The sequence below is a fragment of the Eutrema salsugineum genome, unplaced genomic scaffold (assembly GCF_000478725.1).
Source record: "Eutrema salsugineum unplaced genomic scaffold, Eutsalg1_0 scaffold_1, whole genome shotgun sequence".
Lineage (NCBI taxonomy): Eukaryota > Viridiplantae > Streptophyta > Magnoliopsida > Brassicales > Brassicaceae > Eutrema > Eutrema salsugineum.
Genome location: NW_006256909.1, coordinates 11,528,738 through 11,540,075, shown reverse-complemented (window position 1 = coordinate 11,540,075; position 11,338 = coordinate 11,528,738). Strand labels below are relative to the sequence as shown.

At 32.2% G+C, this 11,338-nt stretch overlaps 1 protein-coding gene across 1 annotated transcript; it reads left to right on the top strand.

Moving 5' to 3' along the window:
* Positions 1-9,086: 9,086 nt before the first annotated feature.
* On the top strand, positions 9,087-11,011 carry LOC18028123 (CASP-like protein 1D1). Its single transcript, XM_006414417.2, has 3 exons — positions 9,087-9,388; positions 10,082-10,211; positions 10,539-11,011. Exons 1-3 carry the CDS (start codon positions 9,156-9,158, stop codon positions 10,758-10,760), a joined length of 585 nt encoding a protein of 194 aa, XP_006414480.1. The 5' UTR covers positions 9,087-9,155; the 3' UTR covers positions 10,761-11,011.
* The last annotated feature ends 327 nt before the right edge of the window (positions 11,012-11,338 follow it).

Genomic DNA, 11,338 nt, shown 5'->3' with positions numbered 1-11,338 from the left:
CATTTAAAATCAATGATGAAAAGTGGTCAAAATCAGGTGTTATCATCCATGCTAGTATATAGAAAATTTGTTCAACTCTCTCCAGCTGAGTGACACATCAACACTGGAGAGAGTGACACTTGTCCCAAAAACTTATCTTCATTATTAATGCATAAAAAATATTAATTTAATTTTCATTATGTTAAAAATATTAAATCATCAGAATAATATAAACTAAATTTAAATTTAAATTAAATATCACAATGTATAAAAAAAATTAAGATTTTAACTTTGTCTACTTTTTTTTCTATGTGTTTTATTCATATTATTAACTAATAAAGATAATTTATTTATAAAAAAAACTAAAGAAAAAGATAAGTAATGAAACCAAAAATGAGAATAACAGATTAAGAAAATACCAAAACAACTGAAAAACAAGTTTTTTAGAGTTAGAAAACCACAAAACACAAAAGAACATTCATTAAACAATTGTAAAGATAACAAATTTTCAAAAATAAAAAAAATGACAAAATAGAAAAGAAAAAGAATATGATAACAAATAAATATACAATTTATAGAGACATGGGTAATGGAGACAGAATTAATAAAATATGTGAAAACAAAACATGAATATGTTAAACTGCAAAAAGTAAAAATGATCGAAAAAAACAAGTTATGAAATAAAAAATAAAAAAGAAAGGTTAAGAATTTCAAACAATTGAAGAACAAGTTTTGAGATTGCTAGATTGAGATTTCAAAATGATTGATAGATTGAGATGGATAGAAAAAACTATTAGGGTCATAACAAATATTAAGGAAAACAAAAAAAAATTAATAGTTGAACTAGAAAATTAAAAACATAAGTAAAACAAGATCTGTGCATAGCATGGGTTCTATCCTAGTTTACAATAATTAAAACATAACTAATTTACATAACTACATTAATATCAAAATAATCACTCTATTCATTAACTTAACATGATTAACATAAGGTAAAAACTACATCTAGATTTGAGACATCTGGTCGAGAAAATTACGTAAGTTTTTAGAACGTAATTGAAAAAATTACGTGGTATTGAGACATCTAAATTTTTAGAATTCATAATTAGCGGGTAAGAAGTACGTAAGTTGATATGTAAGTTTTGAAGAGAATGTATGAGAAATTCATCAAACGAAAAAAAGAAAACAATCATTTGAGACTTCCATGGAAAAATTAAAGAAAATCCAAAAAAAGAAAACATCATCCAAAATTAAAAATCCAGCTTACTAAATAAATGTATGAAACTCATAAACCAACTCAATTAAGACAAATGATAGTTTTTCATCTCCACATAATTTTTTTCATCTTTTTTTTTCTCTTATTTTTTCTTTTAATTTTATTTACTTATTGTCTTTTCCTTATTTTCTTACATCGTCTTCCACATTTATCTTTCATTCTTCTCTCATCATCTTTTACGTTTTCTTTCATTTTTTAATTTTATATTTTTTCCTTCTCCTCTATATTATCTGTGTCTTCTCTTGATGTAGGCACGAAATCACACCGATGTTTAGTGATCTCCTGATAATCAAAAGGTTACAAGCTTTGCGTGAAAGTGGCGATGACAGTGAGATGGAAGGTGGTGGAAGTGATTGAGTCTCTCAATCGGTGGGTTGAATGACTTTTTCAATCGGTGAACGAACCAGTTATTTGAGTCACAAACAACTAAATTCGTGGCTTCTAAAGAATAGAAGTGAATCTCACACTTTTATTCAAAAGAAAAGACAATTCTCTAAAGAACACACTTTGAAATAAAAATAAGAGATTTCTGTATTGATTTTGATTGAAAGGTGATTTGTACAAATGATACAATGAGCTTTATATAGAACTCTTACAACGTTCTAAAGTGTACAAAGAAGAAAAGTAATTTTAGCATTGAAAGAATATAGCCGTTGGAGCTATTATGACGAGAATCGGCCAAAGTAGAGGAAGTGATGTCGCCTTTGTATTTGGACGGTTTGAGGGAATATGTGAGTTTCTCTGGCACATTATTGTCTTCATAAAACACGTCCAAGTCGTAGCATTCAAGAGAAAAGAGTCGTTGGTGAGTTATTCCTCCAAGTGTGAATGCATCCGGAAAAGGAAAGTTTACAAATATGAGGATCCGCCTGATCTTGTGGTTTCTGGAGCATGGTAAGACATTTTAATACTCTTCTAAATGTCTAAGAAACTCCCCTAGTCACCAAACTCGGGTTTGTAAGAGATTGAACCGGTCAGTCTTCATACTTTCCATAAACGGCTCTGGTTTGCTTAATTGAGAACATAATTGGATCCGCCTGATCCAATGCGTGTTAGTGCACCTTAGGATATTGTGGAAAGCTTCTAGAAGTAACTCATAGTCTCTCGGGCGTCACGTATATGTTTGGAGCCTCATAAACCCGCAAGGTTCCAAATAAGACAAGTGGAGGACCCATCGGTTTAGAAATCGAATATCTCCTAAACCAAACGAGATCTTGGTCTGATTCCAACTCCCCATGGTTCTGTGAAGAACCAAGATTCCACAGAAAGTAGTTTCACAGCTTGTTTCTTCGTCGTATGCTCGGAATCCTCCTTTGGTCGCGCCTATGTCCAAATCGAGTAAACTCGGGTTTGCCTGACTTGAAAACTGAATTACTCCTTCATCTGAACTCTGATTGAACTGCTTCCACTTCGAGGCATGCTCTAGATGAGTTAGGAATGCACTACAAATGGTCTTCGGGCTTGACCGGTTGATTGTGGACTTTGGTTGTGTTGAACAATGTTCATACGTCTTCTCCTCGGGTGGCTTGAAAAGAATGTGTCGGGTAACTTTTGTTCTGGATAGAATAAGAGTTGAATTAACTGGTCCCAAACATTCTGGTGGCTTTTTGGTGATGAGATAGGAGTCTAGAGAGAACAAATTAATGACAGTCGTCTCCCCTTTGCCATTAACTTGTTCAACAAGGGAGATCGTTTCTCCTTTACCCTTGGCTAGACTCTCATGTCTGTTGCATCTAGTTCTTCCAAGTGTTGAGATCACCATGAGTCGTCTTAGTGATTTGATGTCCGCATCATCTCTTACTTTTTCTTATATATTTTTTCTTTGTAACGTCTTCTTCTTCTTTGCGTTTATATTTTTTTAATCGTCTTTCTCTTTTACTTCTTATTTTTCATCGCCTTCGTTTTTTTTCCTCTCTAACTTCACAATTTTCTTGTTTTATTCGTCTTTAATATCAATTAAATATGATTTTTTTATCTACATAGTTTGGTTTTATCCATTTATCTTATTTTTTCAGATGATTATGCTTTAATATAGTATGATCTTATTTGGTTATGTTTACAACTTTTATTGCAATTACCTCATGTGTGAGATTCTTTACTAAAATTGTGAACTCACAAACTGTCTCCCACCGAGAGGGGAAGTAAAAGAATATATAAAGAAGAATATCTGAAAGGAAAAAATGATTAACTTATTATCTAACCACCTAAGTAGAAGAATTTATTGATCAAAGTAATTCAAACGCAATAGTCGACTAAATGTCCTTCTATACAGTTTATCAAATCTCGACATATATAATTTAAAACATCTAGTTATTCTCAAAATTTGACTTTATATTCAATATTGTTGGTATTTTATATTTGGTAATCCCCACCATTTCCTTTTCTTTTCTATGTGTGATAAGAATTCATTCACCATGTCGTTCTTTAGTCATAACTTGATAGTTCATTTTACATTTTGGTTACAGTGGGGTATTTCATGGTGCACAGTCTGTACCAGCAGACACAATTAGATAACCGAGATATTTCAAATTTCTCATCTTATATCTCTGATTCTATCTGTTTTGGTATCTTCCAAGGAAATCTGTTTTTATTACTTTAAGTTTCTATACAATTCTAACTTGGTTTCACATATACAATAGAACCTCAATAAATTAATACTCGATAAATTAGTAATCACTATAAATTGATAAATTTCTCCGGTCCAAGTTGGGCCAGTGTAAAAATTCATCAAAATCGATAAGATAATAAGATAATAATTTTTTTTTCAAACTCCTATGTAAATATATGGTCCCAACATAAACATAAATTAATAATTATAAGAATTTATGTATATATATATATATATGTAAGATATAATATACTAAAATATGATTAATATGTTGTTTGTTTTTATTTAAGTTTGAAATTTAATTGAAAACCATCTCATTACTTATTTATATCAAAACTTTTAATGTTGGTTTTTTTTTAACTCCATTCAAATTTATGAAAAAATTAACATGTGATAATTGAGTTTCTTATGCGTAAATATTTCAAAATATATTATGGTATTGTCTTCAATTTCAGCACCAACATTAAGGATAGTAACCATATTTTTTTATAAATTTTGTACTAATGAACATTTATATTTTTACATAGATAATTCAGTCTACAATTAACAAGTAGAAACAACTATTCTATTGCGATTGCTATGATTTGTAACTATAATTTTAAGTTTGTGCATGTCATTTTATAAGCATATAAGTTTAGGTTCTTAAATATAACTTTATTTGAGAATAAATTTAAGAAGAAGATGGGCGAAAAATAATTTTAATTAATAATTATTAATTTATAGATAAATTAATATCACGATAAACTAATAAAATATCATGGTCCCAATATTATTAATTTATAGAGGTTTTACTAACCAAACTGCATACCATCATGAGATGTTTTAGGATTCCAAAGCTAAAACGTTGGCTCAGGAACTAGCTGCCAAACTTAAGTTAAGCAATCAACATCATTCCACCATTAGAGATAGTTTTAAACATCAATTAAGAGATAGAACTAAGACATTTTGAAAAGCATTTCCCTGGAGCATCCACAAGCCTCCTCCATATCTTCTCTCTCACAGAGACAGAGTTAGGTTTTCTCCTGCTCCCACATTGTAATGTGCAAGTGACATGTTGTCGTCCTCTAAAACCCCTGATTTTCCACTTAACTTCAGCCTCTCTGCAGGAATTTGGATATCTCCAGCTATTTTCTCCTTCAAACTTGCCACGTCTTCTGATAAAGACTCCACTGTGATCTCAATGACATTGGCAACAGACACCCTGATTGTAGTCGGACCCTGAAAATGTATAAAACTACTAATTAGACACAACTCTCAAGATGACCCCCCCCCCAAAAAAAAAACAAAGACTTGTAAGAGCCACAAAGAAAACATCACCGAGTGTTGAGCAAGAAACTGGTCTTCTGGAACAAGGCCTGGCACGTCAAACTGTTGTCTCTTTGGCTCTGTTTCATCCTCAGTTCCAGGTGGTGTCAGGTCTTGATCAGCCTCCTTGTTAGCAAAATCCTTCTCCAAAGAAGCATGCCAATCAGTCATAGCCTTCTCCACTCCCTTGGTCTGCCAATAAAACTTTTGGTAAGCATCCCATTGAAGACAGAGGAGAAAACCATCAGTAATGGCCTCCATATAAGCCTTACTCTGGCTCAGCTTTGATCCAAAATCTGTGGGAGGCCTTATTATTTTCGCATACCCAACAAGGATTTGACTGAAACGTGTGAACCATCTACTATCTTGCTTCATAAACTCTAACTGAGGAAGGGCTCTTTTCGCCAAATTTGTATAAAAACGACCTCCATACCAAACTGTGCTGTGAGCTTGATAGCATAAAACTCCTCGAGGGTCATACCTTTAGGAAGCCTACAGTCTAGAAGATCAGGCAGACGCTTGATGTGAGACCGAGGAAGAGGATTACACTCAATCTCATCATCTGAATCCTTCTGACCCTGAGCAAGGTATTCGTTAAGCTTCTACTGGTAAAATGGGTGATAAGGATCTGATGTCTTCACAAAGTTGAAGTTGTAACTTGGATTGATTACATCAGTGTACATGAGTGTCCTCTCAATACTCCTCTCAGCCTTAATACCCTTTTTGGAGACTAAAAGTGCCGTAGTCTCGACAATTTTTCTAAAACGACCTGGAGGTGGCTCAATGATTTGGATACTGTGATCATTAGTTTCTGTTTCTTGAATATCTTGAGAACCATCCTGAGCAAGGTATTCTTCAAGCTTCTGCTGGTAAATTTCGTGAAAGGGATCTTCTGTGCTCCTCAAAAAGTTGAATCTTGCATCTTCTGGAGACGATGCGATGATCATCTTCTCAATCTCTAACCCGTTTTTGGAAGCGAAACGGGCCGTTTTCTCCACAATTATTGGAGCTTCATTTTGGGTTGAACTAGACATTTCTTTTTTGCTACAACCATGCAGAAGATGAAAATTAAGATCTAGATTATCATTGGTTTACAAAAATCGCCAAAAGAAACTATCAAATCTACTAAAAACAGGTTATTACGTCGGAGATAAATTCTGAGACCACATGAATATTTTTCATAGTATAAACGCATGCCTGGAAAGAGATCGAAAAATTAAATAAGACTTACACCGCCGTGACGTCGTGAACAAGGAACGACTTGGAGATCTAAAGCTTGGAAATCAAGGAAACGAAGAAGATCCTCCTGGGAATAAACCGATCGAACTCGTCGTGTTTAGGTTTACCAACGGGCCTTTAGTATTGGGCCTGTAGTTTCGGTCCATAATAACTCGTAAGATTGTGTTATTGTCATGTTGATGCTCTTCTCCGGACCCTCAACTCGTGTTGTCCGTTAATTTTTTTTTTTTTTTCCACATAGACATTCCTTTACCAACTGGACCAAGGCAGATTGGTTTAGATTTTTTTTTGGTTAAAGAGTAGTTAATTTATATTTATACCTCATTAGAATTTGCATGATATGATACAGATAAAGTTAAGTTTACCCGTATTAATGTAGGTTAAGATGTGCTTTTCCTTTTTAGAAAATTAAGTTTTGTAAACCGTGAAATTCTCTTTACTTATCTATAATAATAAAGAAAAACAAATTATATAAAGATCGAAAGTTGGAAATGTACATATTATTGGAGAATATTTTTTTTTGTTAGAATGAGTTGCAAATCCCAATTTTTTAACCACATGCATAAATAATCTTAGTTAGAGTAGGCACGGATCGGACACTTCACCAGATATCCGGGTTCAGATCTTAAAAATGGTTATCCGAGTATGAATCTGGCAATATCTGTAGATATCTGGATCATATTAGATTCCACAAAAAAAAAATGAATGTTTTTAATTATGACACTGAAAATGTGACGAGAAACTTGTTATATTATCATTAGGCGGCTGCTGCTGCTTTCAGATGTTTGCAATATGAAAGTATTATTGTCTTCAAAAGTTTGACTGATGGAAAATGAATTAACCTGTATATATCAACAAATTGAAAAGTAAATAACGTGTATAGAAAGAAGATAATCACATAGGCGTAGAAACACCGATTGATTTTTTTGGACCAAAAAATTGCGGTCAAGATAATTTAATCCAAGATATATATATCTTCGCTGTCGTGATCTCTACCTTATCATATACACTTTCAAACTTTCAAGGCAAACGATCTTCGTTTATTCCAGACAGCTTGCCTTAATTATATTATTATTTTTCTTTTTTCCCTATCTTAATATAAAATAAATACGTATCTTTAGTTGTCAATTATCTTCATGCATAAAAGTGCTCATCAATTATTGAAGGCTCAGTTATCTTATTTATTCTAGAATCGGTTAACCTATAATCTGGTATGTGTAACGAATCATTAACATTAAAACTATGAGTTGTAAAACTAATATTATAGTTATGATTGCATTACTTGAGACCAAGAAGTTCGGATCGAAGGTTGAATATTTCGTCCAACAAAGTTTTAACTCGTGTTTTTCGATAATCTGTTATATATTGACCACAGATAATTTGTATATCATAGAATATGGTGTATTGATTCATAGATTTAATTATTTCTATAAATAAAATATCAAAAATCTAGTTAAACGGTACGTGTTCCATTAATTTATCTGGTTTAAGTTTTGGTGGGCTAAAACATTCGTTTTATATAATTCAACTAATTTGTATCAATAAGCTCACCGTTAAGTTCTGGTGTTTTGCTAAGCCTAGACCATAATTCATTTTTTACTGAGTTTATATTTAGCTTTGGTTGTTTTTTTCCATATATAGATTTTATTACCCTGTGCGTGTGAAAACATGGTCAATTTACTCTTTAACGTTTATCCAGGAAACGGGTAAAGACAAAGATGTGATGATGGAATTGTTTTGGAAGCCTTCCTCATTATCCTCACACGGTCAAAACACTAGAATATAATTATTCAGTATTCACACACAATTTGAAGAAAATGAGTTGCTTCATAATTTATTAATAGCTTCATTTTTACATCAAGTGCTAAGCGTAATTAGCCAGTCAAAGTATCGACACCCGGAAGCTCTGTCACAATTGTTATTTTATTTTCTCCAGACTCAAAGTTGATTTTTTTTTCTTCATATTTTTATGGCATTATTAGTTTCTATATCAATTATTACAATGATGAACGCACTACGTACCTCTCGGGTTCTCGGAAGTTCAAGGTTAAATTAGTTTATTTATGTAGTTTAATTCGGATTAAAATGTAAAATTATTGAAATATCTGGGTGATGTACAAGGTGAAAATGATATATTATTATTAAATTATAAACATATGCATGCATATTCATTTAATGTGCGTACGCAGAAAGCCCCATAATACGAAAACATATCCACAACTTTAGACAAATTAATAGTGCATGTAATTAATTTTCTTGTAAAAATCCTAGGCGATTTATGAAATGGCATATGATTATTAATTGTAAAAATATATCTCAATATAAAGGAAGGAATAATATTTAAAAATGTCAACTCTACGTAAAAGGTTACGTCCCTTTTATATATTGTCTAATTAGTATATAAACAACATGCAATTATATACATACATACGATTTAGGGTAGTTTCACATTAATAAATACAATAAGATCACCAATAAAGATGAAAATGCCAGAAGGATCGATGAGATCAATATGGATATATATGAACATATTGACTCTTAACAAATTCAAATATCTCTGCCGTGTCCGAAACACCCACCATCTTAATCCCACGACCTTATATTATATAATACTAATTAACACTAATATAAAACAACAATTTAATTATGTTTGCTTCTTCAAAAGACACTATAAAACTCCGCTCTCAACGTACCTAATAACACAAAAAACTCATCACCTTCTCTAACAAATTCAAGATTTAGCCACCGATGGGTTCTGATGAAACCAAATCAACATTGGACACGGAGAAATCGACCGTGCCTGCAGGAAGCAGCACCACGACGAAGAGTTGTTGGATAACTCAAGTTGTGCTAAGATTATTTCTATTTGCAGCTACTTTGACATCAATTGTGGTAATGGTCACGAGTAACCAGAGCAAGACTATTCCTGGAACCCCAATTCGTATGCCTGATGCCAAGTTCACACATTCACCGGCTTTCATGTAAGTTCATCCTAATTATTCATTAATTGATCGACTATATATTTCCTATTATTATCGTTGAAAGTATTTAGTTATCTTATTAAAGTAAGTGGCGGAGTTCATATATGATTTGTATATCTCATAGTCATAGTCAAATAAAGTACAAGCCATAGCTTATTTGGAATCATGTATAAATATAACTTGGCAAGGACCAAAATTTGATTTAGGATAGAGGTTAATTTTTCAAGCATGGGTCTTAATTAGTAAACCATATTCTAATCCCAGCTAGAAGAAAGTCATGTCAAATTTGGATGGTGTAATACAATGATAAAGAAACACTAGTGGAATTAAAAGCTGGTCAAGGCGTATGATTGTTATGTATAGCTTTGAGAAATTAAGAGAATCCATCATATATGTTTAACAAAGAGTATTGAGTAAAGGCGAAAGCATATATTTAACAAAATATTCTATATACAAATGGCCGTTATTATATGTAATATTTTTCAAAAACATTTGCGTGTGGGAGTAGTTGGGATTTCGAAACAAACTTTTTGGAAAGTCAAAAATAAGTTGGCCTAAAGTTATTTAACGAAAAAGGACTCAAAATATTAAATGTCCAATCCTGAGATTAAAAGCATGTTTTATTATTATAAGCTTTTTATATGTACCTCTTTATACATGTAATAACTCAATTTATTTTTCGTTAATGTGCAGATACTTTGTGGTAGCATTATCGGTGGCTTGCTTTTACAGCATTCTATCTACACTTGCCACCGTATCTGCTCTCAAGAAGCCTTCCTCTTGCTCTGCGATTCTCTTACTAAATCTTGCCATTATGGATGCGGTGGGTAATTCATCTTTTAATGAACCGTAAATATAAATCTTAAAACCATGCAGAAACCAAATCGCGTAATTTGCTATTACTTAGTAACAAAAAAATGGTTAAAAACTACAACAAAAGTTAAAGAAAAAATAAATGCCTTTTTTCTACAAAAGTTAAGCGTATACTTTATATCCTTTTATTTTTGTTTTTAAGCATCTCCATTAGTTTAACTATATAACTTTTGTATAAGAGACAAAGATCACTGAATGGATGTCATGAATTACAATAGTACTAAATCGCTATAATATAACATTTTCTTACTAACATAAAACGATAACGTTTTGACAGGTGATGGTAGGGATAGTGGCGTCAGCGACCGGAGCAGGAGGTGGAGTAGCTTACATTGGTCTGAAAGGAAACAAAAACGTGAGATGGGGAAAAATTTGTCATGTCTACGACACGTTTTGCCGTCACGTCGGTGGCGCAATCGCCGTCTCGTTGGTCGCCTCGGTTATCCTCCTCCTCCTCTCCATCATCTCTGTCTTCTCCCTCTACAAGAGAATCCGTTGATTCACTCTTTCTTTCTTTGAGTCTGTCCTAAGTCAATCAGTTTATATATTCTTGTTTTTGCTTTGGTGGATCTGTCGAAGTTGATCTTTGTGTTCTTAATTTTGTAGTATTGTTTTGTTTTCATTGATTTTGTATAATTAATTGTGTGGTTAGTTTATTTCTAAACCGATGTTTTTAGTTAATCTTTATATGTTCTTTATGTTTTGTATCGATTATTATTTCCTTCAGACTTAATTGTTGTTTTCCTTGTATTGATCCAACTGATGACCAAGTTTAACGCAATTGTGGTTAATGTGTATTAGTAGTTAGGAGTAAAATGATACGATAAGAGACGGTGAAATAACTTGAAAATAACAGTATAATACAAAGTTACATGTAAGGGAAAGAAATTACATTTTTCGTATATTATTTTGTTATATGGACCTTTAGTTTATCAGATAACGTTCCTGAATCGTTAAAACATAGCTCTTTGATCGATTAATAATCTCCAAAATAGATGATTTTCAACTACAGCGGTTTAAATTCATTCATCATCTCAAATCCTAGCTACTGCATTTTTGTAAATTTTTTTTAATATA